Genomic DNA, 23,118 nt, shown 5'->3' with positions numbered 1-23,118 from the left:
TGGTTTAAAAAAAAAAAAAAAAAAAAAAAAAAAAAGACAAGGAAGTGAAATCCACGTAAAGAACTTCATTCCAGGAGTTGCTACGCAGCCGATCTTTTCGCATGACACGTCACTGTCTATTATACCACCTGTCGGTCCGTTCTTGTTTCTCTGTTTCTTCGGCGTCCTTATATATTCTTCAGTTTCCGCGCCCTCGCGAGGCACATGCGAACGTTTCTTCGTCTCACTGGCTTTAGCAATCAAATCGACTGCAGCAGGTTTTGGAGTTCAGTTATAGTCAATCTCTGTTTCTTATAAGCCGAAGAAGAAGATTTCGAAGAAGAAATGGGCAGTAGAAGCCTCGAGAATCGTTCTATGGTTGATGAAATCAAATGCTCCCAGGGCGGAACTTTCTTGTACGACTTTGGTCATCCTCTTCTCAATCGCGTTGCTGATAGCTTCATCAAGGCCGCTGGGGTTCGGAAGCTTTTGTGATTTTACTTTCGGATTATTACTGTGATGATCTTGATGTGATAGTGCTGTTTGGGACCTCAATGTGTTAATCTAAGGTGTCAATGGTTTGCTGTACAGATTGGAGCATTGCAATCTGTGTCTCGAGAGGCGTATTTTACGGTTGCGGGGAGTAAGATTCGTCCCATTTAGTATTTCGAACTGATCCTTGCTTTATTTGCTCGACTTTCGATCACACTTGTTTTTTATTTTGTTTCACTTTTTTGTTGTATACTTTTGCTTTATGTTGCGCGTTTAGGCAACGATTGATGTTAAATTGGTTAACAAAAATTTGTAATGCTTGGAAGAAATTTACCATCAGTACAGGTCTTGATTCGAGCAACGGACCGCCGCTTGAATTATCGAGTGCTAGAAAGCGACATGTTCCAGGTCTTAAAGGTACTCGATCGTTCTTCCGAATTAAACTCTGTCTATCCACGAGCAAATTCGTCACCAAGTCTTCCTTGCTAGGTTTTATTTTGTTTTTCTTGCCTGGTGAAAATGTCAACTATGTCTGTAAGTCGAGTACTAATAGTGTCAGATTGATTCCACCTGTTAGATGTGCATTATTTTGGGCTACATTTGAGACCAGGATTGCAAAATTATTCTTTGATACAGACTAAAATTGAAGTGCCCCTTATGGTTCTGTATAACTTGTTATGAAGTCCTTTGAGATGCTTGAAGCTCACTTCTTCATATGCCATGCAGGTGAAACCAACAAAGAGTCTCTTGAAGCCATGGTGAGTGCTTGTGACGGGTGATTTTGTGTTGAATTTGTGATGAATTATTTGCAGCGAGTAGTGTCTGTGAACATGTAAGAAATTTTCATTTATGGTGCATGTCAGGTGAAGAGCGTGGGACAGGAATCTATCCAATGGGGTCAGTTTCTCTTCTCTGAACTGTTCAAAAATACTAATCTGGCTTAAATGCCTTTCTTGCATATCTGATTTATGTGTTCTTCAAGTCACCAATTCGATGTCACCGAATTGAGTATTTGGTCCCTTTCAAATCTTTCCCAGCGTAACTTTACTACTAGATTCTCTTCTACACTCTTATAATACTTCACCTTGGAAGATTATTTCTCTGCTTCATCTTGATTCCCTCTACAGAGAGGGTGATGAACTGAAAGCTTTTGGTTTGGTGGTGTGATTCAATAGCATATTTAGTGTTGTTTAATTTTACTTCATTGCTCTCTGCTAACTTTGTTATTCTTTTGGGCTGTAGGATTAGCTGCTGGTGTTTATTCTGGTCTTACATACGGTTTAAAGGAGGCTCGTGGAGCACATGACTGGGTAACCCCTCTACAAAAATAACCAATAAATGTTCATGTTTTGATCAAAATATGGCATATGATTCAGGGCTTTTAGCTAGAATTGAGTTCAGAGAACACCAAAACCTCGATATTTGATTTGCAGAAGAACAGTGCAATCGCTGGTGCAGTAACGGGTGTAGCAGTGGCACTTGCATCAGACGACTCTTCTCATGAGCGTATAGTTCAAAGCGCCATCACCGGCGCTGCTGTGTCGGCGGCTGCTAATATTTTTGCTGGCATATTTTAGGCTCTCCCAGTACTTGCTTCTACTACTAGGTGTTGTCGCTGCCAAACTTAGGGGTGTTTATCTTCCATGCTTAAATTATCGTATCCTTCATACTCGACTCTCTGTTTTACTAAGTGACTCTCTTCTATGGTGCTTTTCTTTTCCATTTTTCGTTTAATATTGTGTTGTTTCATATTTACAAAGCAACTTTCTTCTATGGTGAATTATTATTTTTTCCTTTTCGTAATAATTTCTTTGTTTCCAGCGTAGAGGTTGTACTAAAATCTGAAATTCAAGAGATCCAACATCTTTAGTTTTTTGTGTTAATGCAAAAAAAAATCAACTAGTAATCTCAAATGTTTCACTTTTGTTAGGGTTCTCTGACTTCTTTTCATTGTTGAAGAAATGGGTTTTTACAATTTCATCTTAATTTTTTTTAAACTCGTGTTATAAGAAACTGATAGTACATTGAAGTATTTGTTCAAAAATTTATTTGAAAATAGATGATTGTTTAAAACGGGATAAATGTCGGTTTGATTTATGTGTTTAAAAAATCAATGACCAATTAACAAAAACTTTTTGAGTATAAAATTTTAAACTTGGACATAAATTTATTTGATATTTTCATATACAAAAAAAAAGGTTCGAAGATCTAAAAGAAATAAGATATTAGCTTAACCAAATTTGACTACTTAAATGGGGGGGGGGAGTCGGTATTTTGATCCATTCATAAAACACGGAATCAACCCCGCGGTCTATAAAGAACTCACACAGCCTCGATCCATTCCGTTCTGACTCCTTCGTATCCTTTCCCGATATCCCCGATATTTCTTCCGCTTGGCCTTCGCGTTTCATTCGACATCGCCTTCTCATTGCGATCTTCTTCACTTCCTTCGCAAACTGGATTCCAATTCAGCTTGGATCCCCGAGGTATGTTCTAACTGCGATTCCTCTTCTTTCAACTTATTTTTGCGGTTTAGTAGCTGCAAACTTCGCGTATTGTCCCGATCTTTCCATTTTCCCCTTTGGTTTACGAAGCAGATCGATATAAAGCCGGCATTCTATTAAGATTACGGCTACTCATCAATCGGAAACAATGGAGTGTTCTGGGATTGTGGTCTTTAGGCTAGATTTTGATCCGATTTTCTTATATTTTCGGCTTTTACGGTACTGGTAGAAACCCTAAGACTTGCCCTATATTTTGCTCTTCCTTCGTTTTTTTTTTTGTAAGCTCTATCTGATCCTAGTTTGGAGAGCGGTTGAAATGTGGAAGAAGCTAGAGCGTGTCTTATAAGAAGGAAACCTAATGCTTCCCACTTCGTTTTTGTGCCGTCTTCTCTTTTGGTAGTGTTTATTGATTCTTGATTTGGCATTCTTATTCTTCATTTTCCTTTTGTTCTGTGCCAGTTTATTAGATTCAGATATTGAAACAAAAGCATGTCTAGTAAGAAGGAAGAGAAGTCGCAAGCTGCTGCTGAAAGGATTAAGGCCGCTGCTCTTAGTGCAGCGAAGGGGCTCAGTCGTGCTCAGGCTGAACGAGCAGCTGCGGCTGCTGCTCGAAATGTTAATGCTTATGGGCAGAAGGAAGAAGGGCCTAGCAGATGGCAGGAGAAAAGGGAAGCAAAGAGGCAGATGTATTTGATGAGTACTGAAAAAGCAGTCAGATTGGGTGAAAGAAAGGACCTTAAGGGCTCTATGTCTAGCGCTGGTGGAGGTGCTGCTGCACAGTGCCAGAAATGTTATCAGGTGGGGCATTGGACGTATGAATGCAAAAACGAACGAGTTTACATATCTCGGCCATCTCGAACTCAACAACTTAAGAATCCCAAGTTGAGGATGAAGATGGCAGCCTCTTATGATCTGGACAACCCGGATTCTGATGTGAAGAAGAAGAAGGAGAAGAAGACTGAGAAACATTCGAAGAAGAAAAGCACAAGGAAGCATGGGCGGTCCAGTAGCGATAGTGAGGCCTCTGCTTTAGAGACTGAAAGTGGGTCATCATCAGTTTCCGGAAGCAGTTCAGATTACAGTTCTTCATCTGAATCAGAATCAGAGAGGAGTCGGAGAAGGAGAAAGAAGCAGAAAATGGAGAGAAGAAAGAGGAGGTACAGTTCATCTTCTGAATCTTCTGATTCTGACTCCAATGATGAACGTAGTCGGAGGAAGAGCCGAAGGCACAGCAGAAGGCGCTAGGATAACCGTAATCCATCTGATTGAAATGAAATTACAAAGCTCCATATATTTGCAACTCTGGTCATTCTAGACATTTTGAGTTCATTTAGTTTCTTGTTTCTAGTTCAAGAACAAACGTGGGAATTCTTTTGATGCTAATTCATAGCTCGAATAGTTTGTTGTGGACCATCCCGGCTCATATTCCAAAACTCAACCTCACATTCAAGAACCCGCAACAAAGCCATTTCTGTTTTTTTACTTATTTCGCCAGCAGCCATCTCCAATCGTCTATCCACAATCTTCTTCAAGGTATTGCAGTAGTTTCCAAATCCTTCGTTCCCCCATCTTTCGCAGGCTTCTCTCAATTCCAATGGCGTTTTTGATCCATCTTCCATGCAGTACGCAAAGCTCTCGTGGTACACAGCTTCGATAGCCCAAAGAGCCGTAATCGCCACCGTGTACTCCATTTCCGGCCGCATCAGACTCTCCAGAAACCTAAATCAAACATTCACTATGTATTCTCTCAAGAAAAATTGATGCTGAACTCGATATGTACCTGGAATAGCCGGCGGTTGCATTCTGAGGAACAATTTTAGTCAAGTCGATATCTCGTTTTAAGGCTTCTTTTTTGAACCACGCGAATTCGTCGTTGAGAGAAGCCAAACTACCAAGGATCACTTCCTCGTCCGCTCTATCGTCCGATTCTTTCCATGCTTTAACCAACACACTTGCGACGAACGCCGTGAAGGATCTCAGAAATTTGCATTCCTGTTCCTGAAGGATTTGAACTCGAACACTAATCACGTAGAGAAATCGGACGTTTTCGAAGGCCTAATCAATTATTTTGTGGATTCTCGTAAACGAACTTACCACCCAAGTTCTGAAGGCGGAGAGATCGACGGTGCCGTCGCGAATGGAGAGGACGAAAGGATGGCGTGTGGCGTCGGTGTAGATGAGACGGTGCTTTCTGATCCATGAGTCAGTGGCGGTCATTCCTCCGGCGAGTTGTGCTCTGGTTTTCGTGTCCGCCATTTTTGCTCCTTGCTTCCAAGCTCAGTTTGCAAATCTGCAACTCAGTGGGATAGATAAAGCGTGGGTGAAAATGTACGCGTGTAATTTGGTTACAGCGTTCATACACCGTCGAATGCTTCGTGGCATTGAACGAATATTTTTTAAATTTTAAATATTTGTTTTGTTTGTTTTGTTTGGAGTTGCCATCGAATCATTGATGTCTCATTCATTATCCAGATTGACACAGTTCAGAATGAAACATGCGTACTATCATATAAACATCTTTCAAAAAATGATTCTTTTTTTAAACTCTAAAATGATTTTAATTTGTGTGTTTAGTTATTCTTTCTTAACAGTGATTATAATCAAAATTTTAGTTCACAAATTAAAGTTTTAAATGAATCACTAAATTATTATCTGAACAAAAAAACGTAGCCGCAAACTTGTAACGCGCCATATACTATGCAGAATATTTATTAAAAGAACTTTTTCTTCGAAATATAGAAGTTTAAAAATGAAGTAAAAATGTGAAGTTTTAAAAGTTGGTAAAATAAAAGAAGCAATGGGTTTTTTAATTTTTACAAATGAACCTAATGGTGAAAGTGGTTTTCTTTGAATCATTTATAGTTTTATTTTTACCAGACTAAAAACACTTAATCAAATCTTGAACAGAGCCTAAACCGAGTTTTTTGGGCCCACCCAATGAATACTTCCCACTTTTAATCGTCGACTTTATAAGTAATATATGAAAGTGCTTTTATAAAATATAAAATAAAATACTATATAAGTAAGTCCACCTTCTAAGCGAATAATGTATCTTTTATTGCAAATCCCATCATCCCTCAATCAGCTTTCTTATCTCCATCGCCAATGACAGAGTTATGTTTAGCCGAAGTGTTCTCCTGGGACAGCATCTTCACAACATTGATCAATGCTCTTAGTCGATCCCATATGTTCAGGCCGTACGTTGCTTCAACAACTGACATCTGAAACTCAAAAGCGTTGTCTGCAACAGGATACTGATCCACACACCAAACAAACTGTTTTAGTTAATAAGAAAGAGCCAAATAAGTACTCTACCAAAACCCCTTCTAATGCCTCACTCACCGTAAGAGGCTTGGGATACTTAGTTTGAATGTACGGCCACCACCTGTCCTCGACCACTGCTTTGACGATACAACAAGCTCGTAATCCTTCAACGCCCGAAAATCGACCGAATCCACTCTCTTTCACACCACCAAATGGCAAGGACTGAAAATCAAGTGTCCTTATAAAAGTGGTACAAACCACTAACCATGATTGAGGTTTGCTAAGTAAAATAAACTATTGTAACCAAGATTGACTTCCACACATTGGTATAACTTCTTCCAGCGAAGCATGCATTATACAATTCAATACATGTCTAACAAGTGCCTATACGTCAGAGTATCCACATGCGTTCAATAACCATACCAACATATGACCCAATAAGCATGCAACAACCGTGTCAAATATTAACTGGTAAGCAAGACTAGGGATCCATGCTTCAGAATGAATTTTACCTGACAAAAATAATTTGTGGCGAAGTCGTTAATTGCAACACTTCCACAACGTATCTGCAAAGCGATGGTCCTGGCACGCTGCTGACTGCCAGAAAACACACCACAACCAAGCCCAAATTTTGAATCATTTGCAAGCTTCACGACCGCATCATCTGTGCTGAATTTCATTATAGGCAGGATTGGTCCAAATGCCTGTATGCCACCACTTAGTTAGCACATTTGCTTAACCTTTGAAAGTTGAGCAACGAGTTTTATGTCAATTTGGAGCCCTAGTCAGCTGGGGTTCGCTATCTTACTTTCCTAGAGACCAATTCAGATGCAAATTTAATATACAAGAAACTAAAAAAGGAAATCAGGCCAATTTGTTAATTATTTTGTTTTTGCTTCAAAAAAGAAAAATCATTTGTCATTCGTCCTTCGTTTTAACCCTCCTTGAAAACATATATAAATTTAAGTCAATTTTCAAAAAACAAAATCAAATTTTTAAGAACTATTTTTTTCAAGTTTTCAAAATTGGGCTTAGTTATTGAAAACTTTTCTAAAAATAGTAGGTAATAAAGAATTAGAACTATAGGTGAAAATGATATAAAATTCTAAACGGACTTTCTATTGCTACCTCCTCTTGCATTAACTTCATGGTATGGTTGACATCAACGATAACGGTAGGTGGGAAATATTGATCGACGGCGCCTTCAGGTAAATGTCCAAAAGTTCCACGAGCAACAATTTTTGCCCCCCTGTCTAAGGCATCATTTACAAGGCTCTGAAGTTTCTCAGACTGCTCTTGCGTACAGATGGCACCCATATCATATTTCCCAGCTAACGGTGGACCCTGAAGAACATTTTCGAAAAGAAAGTCTCATCTTTAATAAACCCTAATCCCAGCAGAAGAATGCACAGAGTTGAAATAAATATAATAGGAACTTATACTTACAACTGTAATAGCCTTTACACGTTCTGATATTTTATCCACAAACGAAGAATAAATGTTCTTGTGGACATAAAATCTCTCAGCTCCATTACAATTATGTCCACTTGATGTAATAGAAGCCCTGAGAGCAACGTTTACAACCTATAATAAGTAAATTAGAAACGCCCATCAGTTCACAATGACATGGAGTCACACTAACAAAATAGAGCTACTAGCATAAAGTAAAATTGGAGAGTATTCATACGTGATCCAAATCTACATCCTCACAGACAATAAAAGCGTCCTTCCCACCCAACTCAAGAGTAACTGGAATAAGTGTCTTGGCAGCAGTTTTCATTATCTGTAAGGAGTCGTGCCAAATATGTAAAACTAGCTAAAAAGCAAGTCAATTTTTCCATCTCTTCTATTTTAGAAAAATTATAAAAGCCACACGGTGTATTAACTAGCATTCAAGGCAAAACAACAAATGAACTTCCAAGCAGAATGAATATTACTTTATATGCTAGAAACAATCATTAAATCAGTCTATAATACTCACAAAGAATGGAAGTCATTTCCTATTATCCTCTTTTTCGTTGTTTATAGACTAGAAATAGAATAGAGAAAGACTCCCTACGGACCCCACACATTCTTCGGTGGATCATGTTTGATGGGTCCCAGGAATTTTTTTTTTTGCTTACTCTTCTCCTTATTTATTCACACAAACTCAAACTTCATTCTCATTCTTAGTAAACAATAAATCGGTCACCTTCTTCATTTTGAGCCTAATTGCAAAATAGTCGTAACTACAGAATAATAGAAAAATCAGTTCTCATCGCCACAACTTTTAATGGATACTTATTTTGCTTAGCCTCCAAACTCATTCCCTATTACGACAGCGGCTTCAGAGCGTTGATTGCTATTATGACATGTTTGGAAGAGACCTAAACAACTGCATGGATAAATGAAATGAACCAAAAATGTAATATTCCAGATCAAAAATGGTTCATACTGTTAAACGTAGAGTAAATCATATTTGTGTATAGTAAGATAATCTAGTGATTTACTAGATTGTTACCAAATCTATGATTTACTAGTTTGTTACCAAATCTATGATTTACTGGTTTGTTACCAAATATATGATTTCATAGTTATTTGGTTTGTTACCAAATCTATGATTTCATAGTTTTGTTACCAAATCTATGATTTCATAGTTTGTTAACAAATCTATGATTTAGAATGTAATCTTCATTATACACATCTATAAATACATGAGGTCGTGACCCTAGGTTAGGTCATCGAGCCATTCAACCTAACATGGTATCAGAGCCAAAGGTTTATTTTTAAATGTCTACCATATCTTCCTCCTCCTCTCCATCCACCATCTCCAACACCGTCTCAACTACAATGGAGACTTTTGGCCCAAGCACTCTACACCATGCTGTCACAATTCGTCTAACCAAAAACAACTTCATCATATGGCGCGCCCAGCTCCTCCCCTATCTACGGAGTAAGAAGCTTATGGGCTACCTCGATGGCACCAATGTCGCACCTGCCAAGTTGGTACCTTCCTCAACTGCGGCTGGTGCTGAGATGGTCTCTAATCCGGCCTATAATCAGTGGTATGATCAGGATCAACAGGTTCTTAGCGTTCTTCTCTCCTCCATGTCAGAGGAGATTCTTCACGATATGGTTGCTGCTACTACGTCCAAGGAGGCGTGGGATACCCTGCAACGGATGTTTTCATCGTCAACTCGTGCTCGCACTACTCAAATTCGTATTGAGCTCGCCACGTCCAAGAAACGAGATCAATCTGCTGCAAATTATTTTCGCAAGATCAAAGGGCTAGCCACCGAGTTGGCCGCCGCCGGCTCTGCCTTGCAGGATGATGATGTGATCGCGTATCTTCTTGCTGGTCTTGGCCCTGACTATGATCCCTTCGTCACCTCAATGACTATCAAGAGTGAACCCCTCACGCTTGATGATGTGTTTGCACATTTAATGACGTATGAAGCTCGCCAACTACAACACCAGGCTGAACTTCAGTTAAATCTTGGATCTTCTGCCAATTATGCTGGTCGTGGTGGTCAGCAGAAGAATCGTGGGCGTAGGGATCGTGGTCGTGGTCGTTCTCAAGGTTATGCATCCTCTCGTCCTGCTGGTGATCGTCGTGACCCTTCTACTCGTCCTTTCTGCCAGATCTGTGGCAAAGTGGGGCATACTGCTATCCGCTGCTGGCATAGGATGGATGAGTCCTATCAAGATGAACCTTCTTCTGCTCCTCCCAAGGCACTAGCGGCTACTTCCTCTTACAAGATTGACCCAAATTGGTACACTGACACAGGCGCTACGGATCATATCACCAGTGACCTAGATCGTCTCGCTGTGCGTGAACGCTATCATGGAGATGAACAAGTTCAAGTCGGCAATGGAGCAGGTTTGCGTGTTTTGCATACTGGTCATTCTCTAATTAATACTGCTACTCGTCCTCTTGAATTGCGTAATATTTTGCATGTGCCTGAAATTTCCAAACATCTTCTTTCCGTTCATAAATTTTCTCGTGATAATGACGTATTTTTTGAATTCCATCCTTGGCATTTTTCTATAAAGGATCGACGGTCGAGGAAAAGTCTCCTAGATGGGAGGTGTGAATCTGGTCTTTATCCTATTAAGCCATCCGATGTCAATGATCTCAAGCATGCCTTGGTGAGCAGATCTACTACTCACGACCAATGGCATGCACGTCTTGGACATCCTTCATCTCAAGTAGTAAAATCAATTTTGCGTCTCAATAATATTTCGTGTGCTAGTGAGTCATCTTTGTCAATTTGTAATGCGTGTCAGTCAGCAAAAAGTCATCAGTTACCATATACTAGTTCTTTCCATAGGTCTTCGTCACCTTTGGAACTTATTTTTTCGGATGTTTGGGGCCCTGCACCTATATCTGTTGGGGGTTTTAAATATTATATTAGCTTCATTGATGATTTCAGTAAATTTTCGTGGATCTATTTGATGCATGATCGTACAGAAGCTCCTCGTATATTTTTGCAATTCCAAGCTCATGTTGAGCGCCTTCTAGATACTAAAATCAAGTGGGTCCAAACTGATTGGGGTGGGGAATATCAGAAAATTCATAACACATTTTTTCGTTCCCTTGGAATTGCTCATCGTGTTTCGTGCCCTCACACACATCAACAAAATGGGTCTGCTGAACGCAAGCACCGTCATATTGTTGAAACAGGCCTAGCCCTTCTAGCTCATGCTCATGTACCTATTAAATTTTGGGATGACGCGTTTCTTACAGCCACATATCTCATCAATCGTCTTCCTACTCGTGTCATCGATAACAAATGCCCCTTAGAGCATCTTTTTCATATCCCACCAAATTACTCTTTATTAAAAATTTTTGGGTGTGCTTGTTGGCCTCATCTTCGTCCTTATAACAAACAAAAGCTCTCTTTTCGATCAAAGGAATGTGTCTTTCTAGGCTACAGTTCTTTACATAAAGGGTATAAGTGTCTTGACACAGATTCTGGTCGTGTCTATATGTCTAGAGACGTCATATTTGATGAAAATGTTTTTCCATTCAAGAGAGTCCCACCTATTTCTTCCTCAATCATGCAGTCAACGCATAATGCTCCTGGTTTGGGTGCCTCACATTTGGGTAATAGCAGTACTAATTTGGAGAATGATCACATGCATATGTCTGTGCCTACTAACTCTTTGGATGTAGAAAATTTGGTGTCTACATCAACTTCGAAATTGCCGCAGCAATCCTCCGCGTCGCTGCCATGCGAATCGGCGTCGGTTGTTCAGCCAATGATTGAGGCCTCGACTCCTCCGCCAGTAGATGATATTGCACAATGCCCAGTCGAATCCTCGGCCGCTGGTCAACCAACTACTGTAGCATCGGTTGCTCCCCTCGCAACGGCTGATACGCCTGTCCCCTCAAATGTGGATCCTGCACCTACTACTCATCCGTATGGTACTCGATTGAAGCACAATATCAAGAAACCCAAGGTGCGTACAGATGGAACAATAACATATTTTGTAGTTCGGTCTTCTGCCTCTGAACCTACTTCACATATTACTGCTATGGAGCATCCCCTCTGGCGTCAGGCAATGAATGATGAGTTTCAGGCACTTCAAAAAAATAAGACATGGCACTTAGTTCCTCCTCGTGCTGGTCTTAACGTTATTGATTGCAAATGGGTTTTCAAACTCAAGCAAAAGCCAGATGGCTCTGTTGATCGCTACAAAGCACGCCTGGTTGCTAAAGGGTTTAAACAGCAGTATGGCGTTGATTATGATGATACCTTCAGTCCAGTTGTTAAGCCCACTACCATTCGGCTCTTACTATCTCTTGCTATTTCTCGTGGTTGGGCTATTCGGCAGATTGATATTCAAAATGCTTTTCTTCATGGCGTTCTTAATGAAGATGTTTATATGAAGCAGCCCCCTGGATTTGTGGATTCTCAACATCCTGGTTATCTCTGCAAGCTGGATAAGTCGCTTTATGGCCTTAAACAAGCTCCGCGTGCTTGGTTTTCTCGCCTTAGCTCCAAATTATTACAGTTGGGTTTTACACCTTCAAAGGCTGATGTTTCTCTTTTCATTTTGAACCAGACGAGCATTCAGATGTATATCCTCATCTATGTTGATGACATTATTATTATCAGCTCATCTTCTACGGCTACTGATAAACTTCTTACACAACTTCAGGATGATTTTGCTGTCAAGGATCTTGGCATTTTGAGTTATTTTCTTGGGATTGAGGTCCGCCATACTTCCAATGGACTTATTCTGACACAACATAAATACATTCAAGATTTATTGTCCAGAACCAATATGCTCACCTCCAAAGGTGTGCTCACACCTATGCTTCCTAGTGAGAAGTTATTATTGGATGGTGGTGAAAAGCTTTCGCCTGAGGATACTACTCGCTATCGGAGTGTCGTTGGTGCTCTCCAATATTTGTCTCTGACACGTCCTGATATATCGTTCTGTGTCAATAGAGTGTGTCAGTTCATGTCCTCCCCAACATCTATACATTGGACGGCAGTCAAACGAATTCTCCGTTATCTACATGACACTATTGATATGGGTTTGTGTCTTACAAAGTCCAGCACTGATTTGTTGAGTGCCTTTTCAGATGCTGATTGGGCTGGGAATCCTGATGATCGTCGAAGCACTGGAGGCTATGTAGTCTTCTTTGGTGGCAATCTTATCTCTTGGAGTTCGAGGAAACAATCAACAGTTTCTCGTTCTAGTACGGAGGCCGAATATAAGGCGGTTGCTGATGCCACTGCTGAATTAATTTGGATCCAAGTTCTCTTGCGTGAGCTCGGGATCTCGCAAGCGCGAGCACCTAGCCTGTGGTGTGACAACATTGGTGCCACCTACCTGTCCGCCAATCCAATTTTTCATCGACGGACGAAGCATGTTGAGGTTGATTACCACTTCGTTCGTGAACGAGTATCGACTCGTCAGCTTGATGTTCGACTTATTTCTTCGAAGGATCAGCTCGCCGATATCATGACAAAGCCATTACCAGCTCCTTCTTTTAGCAATTTTAGGCGCAATCTGAACTTAGTAGTACATCGTCCAGATTGAGGGGGGGTGTTAAACGTAGAGTAAATCATATTTGTGTATAGTAAGATAATCTAGTGATTTACTAGATTGTTACCAAATCTATGATTTACTAGTTTGTTACCAAATCTATGATTTACTGGTTTGTTACCAAATATATGATTTCATAGTTATTTGGTTTGTTACCAAATCTATGATTTCATAGTTTTGTTACCAAATCTATGATTTCATAGTTTGTTAACAAATCTATGATTTAGAATGTAATCTTCATTATACACATCTATAAATACATGAGGTCGTGACCCTAGGTTAGGTCATCGAGCCATTCAACCTAACACATACCATCCTACCCACACCAGTAGACCCAATGAATATCATTTTATCTACTGAAGATACTAGCGCTTCACCTGTTTCAGAAAACCTAATACAAGAACAGGTTAAAGTAGACAAATGAACATCCTCATAAAGATAGTTCAAATGAAAAATTAAAATGTGTACCCTGTTATCACATCGACCAAACTCTCGGGAGCTCCAACAGCAGCAAGTGCAGCTTGGATAATCCTGATGTAGAAGCATCCGGACCAACTTGCATGTTCTGAAATCTACAACAATCAATTGTATAAAATTAAGACACAATCCGTATGTAACAAGATGGTTTTATTGAAGAAGAGGATCAGCGAAACTGCACCTTTCCAAATTCCTTATTTGAAGCTTCTTTTTCTTTTTTTTTTTCACGAAGAAATCTGTATTTGTTTCTTTATTTATTTATTTATTTGAAAGAAACTGAGCAGTCATCCAAAATGTGAGAGAAAGCTCTAAAATATTGAAATTCGCATCCTAATGATGCATGACATCTTAAGAGCAGGCTAGGGCACATGCGACGATTGGTTGGGATGGTAGGGCATAAGAAATTTGCAGCAAGTAGTTGCTGATAGAGCATGCATGAAAAAGTAATACATCTCAAATGAATTAAAGACAACCTGAATACCTTAACTACAATGCCGTTTCCTGCAAAGACTGCTGCAAGCACTGGATTGCAAATGTTATGGAATGGATAGTTCCATGGAACTATTGCCCCAATGACTCCAAGGGGATGAAATTCCACTCGTGCTTTTTTGTGAAGTGTTGCCCTCCCACATGATCTGCAAATTGAAATAGGCTAAGAGATCAAAGGCGTAATGAATTTAATCATCCAGAAATTTATGTGCTTTCTTTCTCAATCAAAATATTATCCCAATCCAACGTAACTAGGGACATTGGGACAGTTTCATTTCCACAGTGACAAGTTGCATGTCCAAGGAAAGAAATGACTAGGTGTATTAGCCACTATGCTGATCAAAGGAAAGAAACAAGGAATTCATTGCTGTGAAGAAAAGGTATACAAATTGTAAAGTAACCTGATGTAAGAAGTGTTATTGTGCTGCAATATCATGTTTTCAAGAAGGATAAAAAGTAGGGGAAAAGAGAGATACCGGCTCTCAGGCTTCAGCCATTTCTCACCCTCTGAAAGAAGCCAAGTAATCTTTTCACATATCGCCATAACTTCTCCTATACTAGCATCCACTATCGTTTTCCCAGTGTCACGGGAGGAGATCCTAACCCGAACAATAAATAATTAGAACGACAGAAAATATCCACAAGGCTGATTGTCTCTTTTTACTCTTGGAGAATATAAAAGAACATAAATCTATAGTATATTAAAATAACAGGATCTTACTCGCAAATTAGCTTTTGGTGTTCAACTATATACTTCAAAATTATCCGTAAAAGCAAACGCCTTTGCTTGAAGCTACTTTTGGCCCATTCGTTCTGTGCTTTTCTGGCTGAAGCAACACGCTCCTTGACCTACACATAGAAGTTAACAGCAACACAGTAAGTCTAAGCGATCACTACGGTTTCTCTCTCCCTTTTTCTTTTATCAATAAACCCTTCTAATAACTAATGCCATCAAAAGATCGAGGAAAAAATCACGGGGGAGTATTGTCATGAAGACACCACACTACAACGTGCAGGAGCCTGATATGGAAAATCTCTCATCCATCCAAATTCAATATAAATAATAAGACAAATGCTAAAAGTTTCAACAAGTTCACCAATCCAACTATTGTCAGCCAGCAATAAGTACCAACCTCGTCTCGTGTCAATGCAGGAACGAATCCCAAGTATTTCATATTTGCAGGCTCGTAACATTGGACCTTCTTGTCTTGCTGTTGTGTCTTTACTCTAGGTGGAATCTGTTCAGTAATCACCAACCAAAAATTATGGAATCAGAAAGTCTGGCCTCGGACAATTTGAAATAAAAAGGCCATTGCCTACTGCAAGCTTTGATATGGACGAACGAATGGTTTGTAATGGCCAATAAATAAGTTAACCTGAATCTTAAAAATTTTCAGAACAAAACTTAAAAAGGATTTATAATTTTAAAGACATATTAGTAAGCTAGTAATTCGCTTAGACCAGGTCCAAGAACATCCTCCCAGAGAGTATGTTCCATAATAGAATCAAAGCTTTAGTTCCGGAATCGAAATTTCAATAGCTTACTCATATTCATATAGCTAAAATCAAAGCAAGAGAATGACGACTTGTTAAAAGAAACGTAATGCTAGAAATGAAGCAGCAGTGTATCATCGAGCTATTAAGCATGGCTAAAATCAATTGTAGAATGTCTAGAAATACTTACATAGATGTAGCTATTCTCCGGCGCCTGATTCCCGTCGTCCACAACTGGAGGAGTATGAGTCGGAATAAATGATGGAACACAAAATAAATAAACGGAGGCATAAAACGCTGGAGTGCGAGTGAATTCAAAACCATTAGAATGTACAGAGAGAACGAGAGAGTAAATTTGTCACCGTCAGATGCGTCAACTTCGATTGAAGGCACATTCGGAGGGATGAGCATCACGAGAAACCTACAGATGGCGTAAGCAAATCCTAGAACAAACACAGTCCACCAAAATGCCATCGAGTTCCTTGGATCAAATTTTTGGAGCGAATAGTAAAATGCAAAAGAAGAATATTAACAGAGGAGGGATGGCGGGAAAAGACAATTGGCTGTTTCTCTTTTATTTGCCTATTAATTATCATTTAATCTCTTAATCTCTTAAATTCCACTCTGGTTCCGTTAATATTTTCAATTATTTACTCCCAACAAAATATATATTAAAAAATGTTTGTGATAATTCAAATTGGACCCCAATCTTTTATTAATTCAAATTGGACCCCAATCTTTTATTAATTTATCGGTTATTTAATCACTTAAATTTCAAATTCTCAATTACTTACTTTCAGAAAATTATTTAAATTTATTCAATAAGACTAACTATTTACCTAAATTTAATGCATGATAAATACAGATTGGCATTAATTATTTAATCTGTTAAATTTTAAAGTCTACTTTTATTTAATTAAGATTGTCCATTATTTACTTGAAAAAATAAAATTGTTCAATAAAACTAATTATTTATCCAAATTAAATACGTCATAAATACAAACTAGACTCTAATCCTCCATTAATTATTGCGCCTTTTAATCTCAATTACCTACTTCCAAAAAAGATTAAAATTTTGTTTAAATAAAACTAATTATAATAATGTGTGATAAATACAGACTAAGCCTATTAGATAGTTACTTACTTATCAATTGCTTGCTTAAAAAAAATTATTCTATAAAACTGATTATTTATCCAAATTGAATGCATGATAAATACAAACTAATCTTTCATTAATAATCAATTAATTATTAAATTATTTAATTTTCAATTGTTATATTATTTTGACTAATATGTTTTGACATATAAATATGTCGCGATGGTTAAGACATGAGATTGTAATCATAAAATCAAGCCCACTCAACAACTAAATTCATATTATATATTGAATGTTAATAAACAAAATAATAATATAATAAGATTGCACTGAAATTCAATTATCAATTTGTTGCTGATAAATAAACTGAATTATATATAAACAACTTGAATATTAAGAAAGAGATGAATTTAAAACAATGGGGGCAACATTTAGTAATAAAAAATTCGAAATTAAATAGAAACAACCGAACTAACAAAATATAATAATAACTTATGTTTAAAAAAATATAAAATTAAATGATGTTTTTATTAATTTAGTCTTAAAAGAAAAGGAAAAAGAAAAAGAAAAAAAAGCATGATTGATTGCAGTTGCCGAATGAAGCAAAACACGAGCATCACGTGCTCATGGTCATGAGCTAACTAACAGTGCCATAGACGCAACAGCGAGCACGTGCCTGGATCACCCGCTTCGTTCTTCTTCTTCTCCTTCTGTCGCGCCTCTCTTCAACGTTCCCCCAAGCTTACCACTGGCCACTTCTTTATGTAAACCCCCATTTCATTTCCCAACTTGTAGTATATATTTTCCGTTGATCCACCGTCGCCAGTGAGCTTTCCGGTCCGTTTTCTCTCTTCTACTACTCATCATTTACGCTATTTTTCTCTTCTGGATCTGTTTTTCACTTCTCTTCGATTTGAATTTCTGTTTTCCTCTCTTGCATTACATGTAGGCGTCCCGCTTTTACTCATAATCCTCCAAGTATCGCGGTTGCCGATCTCTTCGGAGCTTAATTTCTGCGCGTTGAGAGATTTTTTTTTGGATTGAACATCATGTTTATCGGCATTTGATTTGCTGATCTGCTGGATTTGGTGGTTGTTTGTGTTTCCTAAGGCACTAAGCTTATGAATGTGTTTGGTCAAATTGCGAGGGTTTAACTCTGTCCTGTTTTAGTTAGGCTGTACTTGTTTCGAGGCGTTGTACGTTATTCTTTTCTTCTTCTGTTTAGTTCATTTGATTATTATTTAATTTCTTGGATCTCCTTCCGTTTTCGGAGATAGATTTGTGGAGTAATGTAAAGATTGAATGCAGTACTGTTTGTTTCTGCGAACGTTATTCCCCTTTTTGTCCTCCTCGCTGTTCGTCCACCTTAGATCGCCATGGTTTCTGAACAGTTGTCGTTAATACGCATAGGGACTTTTTTTTGTTGTTGTTGTTGTTGTTGTTGTGGAAATGTATATAAGCGAGGAATCGTGTAATAGCTAATTAGATAATCGGCTTCGGTGATGTGGGGAGATGTATCGGGGAAGTTCATTTATCTAAATCTACCTGTCTTGCTAATTGTGTCCGTGAATTTTTGTTGTAATTTCATTTCAGTCATTGTTTTTGAAAAGAATTATATATATATAAAGATCTGATAACGAAAGGTATGATGAAACATAGTTCCTTTGCGCAGGTTCCCTTGACGCTCACCATGGCAACCGGACAAATATTTTCTCGTACGACGCAAGCACTATTCTACAACTACAAGCAACTACCCATCCAACGGATGCTTGACTTCGACTTCCTCTGCGGTGTGTATCAAGTCTTATAGTTTCCCATCAGTAGTATAGAACTAAAATTTCTGAAGTTTCTTTTTGTTGGTTGTGAGTTGTAATTTGCATTCTTAACCTTCCATTTTGACTTAATTATTCAGGGAGGGAAACGCCGTCAGTAGCTGGAATCATCAATCCTGGTTCCGAGGGATTTCAGAAACTCTTTTTTGGTCAAGAGGAAATTGCCATCCCTGTGCATTCTACGTGCGTAATAAACTTACCCATTCTCTTCTATTTACTATGTTTTTTCATATATCACCTTTATTGACATCTAATTCTGGATACGAATTTAAAACCATTGCTCAATGACTTTCTTAACGACTTTTAATTCCAGAAGCCTCTTATAAATTTTGCTATTCTAACTTATGTTTTCTTTACAATACCATTACATTACATTATCTTTGAAATTCAATTACTAGTTTGAAATGGTAGGTTTTAATCTTCTTAACTTGATTGAGTATCATTGGCCATTATTGTTTTTTCTTTTTTTTTTTTCTTTTTTTTTTTAACAAGCAGATTAACTTCCCAATTTATTTTTTTTCCAACACATTTTCAGAATTGAAGCAGCTTGTGCAGCACATCCCACAGCCGATGTCTTTATCAACTTTGCATCCTTCAGAAGGTTAGTGTTCGTTGTTGCAATTTTATTTTGAGAGAACAATAGCTTTCTGTTTCCAGTCATAACTAGTTTTTGCTGCCGTATGTGCAGTGCTGCTGCATCATCAATGTCTGCTTTGAAACAGCCTACCATCAGAGTTATAGCTATCATAGCTGAAGGTGTTCCAGAGTCGGACACTAAACAGTTGATTGCATATGCACGGGCTAACAATAAGGTGAGAAGATTTGATGTTTTCAGTAAAACTGACCTTCTAGCTTTAGTAACGCCCAGAATATGTACTTGCAATCTTATGTATGTCAAGCAGAAAGGCACATACATACTCCAAATGACTAGTGAACTGAAATATATCATAAATGGAATAAAATCTACAAGTGGACGGGTTTAATAATGAAATTGAACATTTTCTCTCTGCTTAATTTAAATGCAGGTAGTTATAGGCCCAGCTACTGTTGGTGGTATTCAAGCTGGAGCGTTTAAAATCGGTGACACTGCCGGAACAATTGACAATATAATACAGTGCAAGCTGTACAGGCCGGGATCTGTGGGCTTTGTCTCTAAATCAGTATGTGACTGTTGCTGAACTCTTCGTCTAATATTTTCCTTAACTTTTTTCATTAACTTAGTTATTTCGATCAAACGTGTGCACTTATGCATTGTAAAGATTGTTTGATAGATTTATAATGCACCACTAATTCATGTTTGCATTCCCGGTTTTATTCAATGTTTCTGATAATGTCATGCATCTTGGCTATTTAATTAATATGCAATTTGCTGTCTGGCTTTCTCAAAATGCCAAAAATCGAGTGCCATGCTCTAAATAAGCGATTTACTGAGAAGTGATACGAGTATGATAATGTTATATGGTATCACAGGGTGGAATGTCCAATGAGATGTACAATACTATTGCCCGTGTTACAGATGGAATTTATGAAGGTAAACTTCCCAAGTTTAAACTGATCTTAGTCTAGGACAGTTTTGAAATATTCAATCTGATTCGTGATTCATATTCTTTAATTGCACAGGTATTGCAATTGGAGGTGATGTGTTTCCTGGTTCCACTCTTTCTGACCATATTTTGCGGTTTAACAACATCCCACAGGTCTTGTGATTAACACATTCTGTATTGTTTGTTGCTTTTTAAAGCTTTATTTCTGGTCTGAAAATCCTATCAAGTAGATGAACTAGCAACTCTTTGTGCAAGCCAGAAGTCATTCTTTTAAGGTCCTTAGCCCCAGAAGGAACACTTCCACAACCCACGCCCCGCCCCCAAACACACACATGTGCACAAAAGCAATACTTGGTTTAACTATAGTACATGTTGCCTCCTTATTGTGGCTGGCAGTGATGATAACACTTTAATGAAGTCATTACTAAATTGGATCCTTATGTACTTTGTTCTCTGAATATAATATGCTTTTCGTTTTGCTCTTTTTTAGGTTAAGATGATGGTTGTACTTGGTGAACTTGGTGGTCGGGATGAGTACTCTTTAGTTGAAGACATGAAACAAGGAAAAGTTAACAAACCAGTGGTTGCCTGGGTTAGCGGTACTTGTGCTACACTATTTAAATCTGAAGTTCAATTTGGTCATGCTGTAAGTTGACACTGGACTCGTCCTGCTTACGATATTGTTATTCTATTAATAGGATTATAGACACATTATTTACTCCTTGACCTTCTCTGACGTTGACTACAGGGGGCAAAAAGTGGTGGTGAGTTGGAGTCTGCTCAAGCCAAAAATCAGGCTCTAAGGGATGCTGGAGCAATTGTTCCTACGTCATATGAAGCCCTTGAAGATGCAATTAAGGAAACATTTGGAAAATTGGTAATTTCATTTATTATGTGACTTCCATGTATGACTGCCAAATAGTTTAATTTTTCCATCTGATTTTATGCCTAGGTCGAAGAGGGGAAAATTACTCCTGTAAAGGAAGTGAAGCCTCCACAAATTCCTGAAGATCTTAACTCAGCAATTAAGAGTGGAAAAGTTCGGGCCCCAACCCATATTATTTCCACCATTTCTGATGACAGAGGTTTGTTTTAACCTAGCCCAAAATTTTCTTTCAGCACTTTTTGGGGTTTAATAGCATTAAATAAGTTAGTTATAATTGGGTTTTGAAAAAAAAAAAAAAATTAAAATAGGTGAGGAGCCCAGCTATGCTGGAATTCCAATGTCATCCATTGTGGAGCAAGGCTATGGTGTTGGGGATGTTATTTCACTATTATGGTTCAAGCGCAGCCTTCCTCGGTACTGTACACATTTTATTGAGGTAGGTAACTTGCAGTATGGAACTGAGCTATCTCTTACTGGTTGCTTAATTGTAGTTTTGCTTCTTCACTTTCACGAACACACTCAAGGGGGAAGTTGAAATTATAGTCTTGGATCCAGGCTTGACAAGTCTCATGCCCTTTTCAGATATGTATCATGCTCTGTGCTGACCATGGTCCTTGTGTATCTGGAGCACACAACACTATAGTAACAGCTAGGGCTGGAAAAGACCTCGTGTCCAGCCTTGTCTCAGGTTATAATTTTGTTTTATTTGGACAGACATGTTTTTTAGTCTATTTTTTATTTGCCTAATCAATGACGGACAATGACATCTAAAATAGGTTTGCTTACTATTGGCCCACGATTTGGTGGTGCCATTGATGATGCTGCTCGGTTTTTCAAGGATGCATATGACAGAGTGAGGTTTTTTCATTGCTAAAATGTTGAATGAAGTGGGTGCTTTCTGCGTCCTTTTTTCTCTAAGCCTTTATGTTGTTTCCCGTCTTTTACAGAATCTTACACCTTATGAATTTGTCGAAAGCATGAAAAAGAAAGGGATTCGTGTGCCTGGAATTGGCCACAGGTATTTGACAATATTTTTGTTCAAATTGTTGAGGATTGTTGGGAGGGAGTCCTACGTTGACTAATTAAGGGGATGATCATGGACTTATAAGTAAAGAATACATCAAAAAGCCATGAGAACTTAAAATCATACCATTGTGGAGAGTCATGATTTCTAATACAAATAACATGACTTTATAACATCTTTTAGGTTGTTTTCAGTTTGGATTGCTGATTGGTAATTCAAATGCATAATCGATGGTTTGATTTTCGTGGAATAAGGATCAAGAGAGGCGACAACAGAGATAAGAGAGTGGAGCTACTGCAGCGGTTTGCACGGACTCATTTCCCATCTGTGAAGTACATGGAGTATGCTGTGGAAGTCGAAACTTACACTCTCTCAAAGGCAAACAACTTGGTTCTTAATGTAGATGGTGCAATTGGATCCCTTTTCTTGGATCTTCTCGCTGGTAGTGGAATGTTCAGCAAACAAGAGATTGATGAGATCGTCCAGATTGGCTATTTGAACGGCCTGTTCGTGCTGGCTCGATCCATCGGTCTAATTGGGTGAGTGGTCACTACTCTAAAAACCATTGTTATCCATCCTTTTCTGCTTACTTTTAAAGTTTTTGGATCCTATAAGCTGATCGCTTTGTTGCTACAATTGAAATTTCCAGACATACATTTGATCAGAAGAGATTGAAACAGCCACTTTACCGCCACCCATGGGAAGATGTTCTCTACACCAAATGATGAAATTACAAATACCGATCTAAACAAGTATGTTTCCTTGCAATATTATTTTTGGTGGAATCTTTCTTTTCTTCTTCTTACCCTCCCCTCCTTAGATCACTGTTTGTAATGCAATGCCTTATTTTCTTTAAGTTTCATTAAGGTTGACTAGTCCATAAAAGGGAAAAATTGTAGTTCAATTTGAAATAAAAAATTATGGTGTCCATCTGCTACTACCCTGATGTATAATTATCTCTCTAGACCATTAAAAGGAACGGAATTCTGGCATGAA

At 38.4% G+C, this 23,118-nt stretch overlaps 5 protein-coding genes and 1 non-coding gene across 12 annotated transcripts; 4 read left to right on the top strand and 2 right to left on the bottom strand.

Annotated features, from left to right (window-relative positions):
- The first annotated feature begins 109 nt into the window (after positions 1 to 109).
- Positions 110 to 2,269, top strand: LOC111494835 (outer envelope pore protein 16-2, chloroplastic-like). 2 transcript variants are annotated; one of them, XM_023144827.1, is made up of 7 exons: positions 110 to 456; positions 571 to 622; positions 817 to 888; positions 1,198 to 1,229; positions 1,335 to 1,368; positions 1,714 to 1,781; positions 1,908 to 2,269. In XM_023144827.1, the coding sequence occupies exons 1-7, from the start codon at positions 325 to 327 to the stop codon at positions 2,046 to 2,048; spliced, it is 531 nt and encodes a 176-aa protein (XP_023000595.1). In that variant the 5' UTR covers positions 110 to 324; the 3' UTR covers positions 2,049 to 2,269. The 2 variants fall into 2 exon arrangements, with proteins under 2 accessions (XP_023000595.1, XP_023000594.1); XM_023144826.1 differs by having other exon boundaries at positions 132 to 456; positions 1,905 to 2,269.
- A 464-nt stretch (positions 2,270 to 2,733) lies between these two features.
- On the top strand, positions 2,734 to 4,388 carry LOC111494397 (zinc finger CCHC domain-containing protein 10-like). Of its 4 annotated transcripts, none has more exons than XM_023144334.1 (2): positions 2,734 to 3,194; positions 3,435 to 4,388. In XM_023144334.1, the coding sequence occupies exon 2, from the start codon at positions 3,465 to 3,467 to the stop codon at positions 4,218 to 4,220; it is 756 nt and encodes a 251-aa protein (XP_023000102.1). In that variant the 5' UTR covers positions 2,734 to 3,194; positions 3,435 to 3,464; the 3' UTR covers positions 4,221 to 4,388. The 4 variants fall into 4 exon arrangements, with proteins under 4 accessions (XP_023000102.1, XP_023000101.1, XP_023000100.1 ...); XM_023144333.1 differs by having other exon boundaries at positions 2,735 to 2,957; positions 3,259 to 4,388; XM_023144332.1 differs by having other exon boundaries at positions 2,735 to 2,957; positions 3,069 to 4,388.
- LOC111494398 (bifunctional TENA-E protein) lies at positions 4,285 to 5,335 on the bottom strand. Its single transcript, XM_023144335.1, has 3 exons — positions 5,070 to 5,335; positions 4,756 to 4,973; positions 4,285 to 4,694 (listed from the first exon to the last, which is right to left on the bottom strand). The coding sequence occupies exons 1-3, from the start codon at positions 5,229 to 5,231 to the stop codon at positions 4,355 to 4,357; spliced, it is 720 nt and encodes a 239-aa protein (XP_023000103.1). The 5' UTR covers positions 5,232 to 5,335; the 3' UTR covers positions 4,285 to 4,354.
- Positions 5,336 to 5,941: 606 nt separating this feature from the next.
- Positions 5,942 to 16,215, bottom strand: LOC111494396 (aldehyde dehydrogenase 22A1-like). The gene is made up of 14 exons (XM_023144330.1): positions 16,103 to 16,215; positions 15,931 to 15,974; positions 15,380 to 15,484; positions 14,968 to 15,095; positions 14,723 to 14,845; positions 14,239 to 14,392; positions 13,749 to 13,852; positions 13,593 to 13,671; positions 7,927 to 8,022; positions 7,686 to 7,823; positions 7,368 to 7,583; positions 6,752 to 6,943; positions 6,318 to 6,461; positions 5,942 to 6,229 (listed from the first exon to the last, which is right to left on the bottom strand). Exons 1-14 carry the CDS (start codon positions 16,212 to 16,214, stop codon positions 6,053 to 6,055), a joined length of 1,812 nt encoding a protein of 603 aa, XP_023000098.1. The 5' UTR covers position 16,215; the 3' UTR covers positions 5,942 to 6,052.
- LOC111494899 lies at positions 9,537 to 9,676 on the top strand. Its single transcript, XR_002720254.1, has one exon. It is a non-coding gene; the product is annotated as a small nucleolar RNA Z247 (small nucleolar RNA).
- Positions 16,216 to 17,535: 1,320 nt separating the features above from the next.
- LOC111494537 (ATP-citrate synthase beta chain protein 2) lies at positions 17,536 to 23,118 on the top strand. Of its 3 annotated transcripts, none has more exons than XM_023144489.1 (18): positions 17,536 to 17,673; positions 17,786 to 17,927; positions 18,509 to 18,626; positions 18,749 to 18,851; positions 19,204 to 19,269; positions 19,357 to 19,480; positions 19,694 to 19,828; positions 20,139 to 20,199; positions 20,289 to 20,365; positions 20,703 to 20,858; positions 20,961 to 21,089; positions 21,165 to 21,297; positions 21,407 to 21,534; positions 21,681 to 21,786; positions 21,875 to 21,951; positions 22,046 to 22,116; positions 22,377 to 22,661; positions 22,772 to 23,118. In XM_023144489.1, exons 3-18 carry the CDS (start codon positions 18,527 to 18,529, stop codon positions 22,845 to 22,847), a joined length of 1,827 nt encoding a protein of 608 aa, XP_023000257.1. In that variant the 5' UTR covers positions 17,536 to 17,673; positions 17,786 to 17,927; positions 18,509 to 18,526; the 3' UTR covers positions 22,848 to 23,118. The 3 variants fall into 3 exon arrangements, with proteins under 3 accessions (XP_023000257.1, XP_023000256.1, XP_023000255.1); XM_023144488.1 differs by having other exon boundaries at positions 17,786 to 18,032; XM_023144487.1 differs by lacking the exon at positions 17,786 to 17,927.

The sequence above is a fragment of the Cucurbita maxima genome, unplaced genomic scaffold, assembly GCF_002738345.1.
Source record: "Cucurbita maxima cultivar Rimu unplaced genomic scaffold, Cmax_1.0 Cma_Scf00020, whole genome shotgun sequence".
NCBI lineage: Eukaryota > Viridiplantae > Streptophyta > Magnoliopsida > Cucurbitales > Cucurbitaceae > Cucurbita > Cucurbita maxima.
Note: the sequence above shows the minus strand (reverse complement) of the source record. Positions and strands in the feature narration are given on the sequence as shown.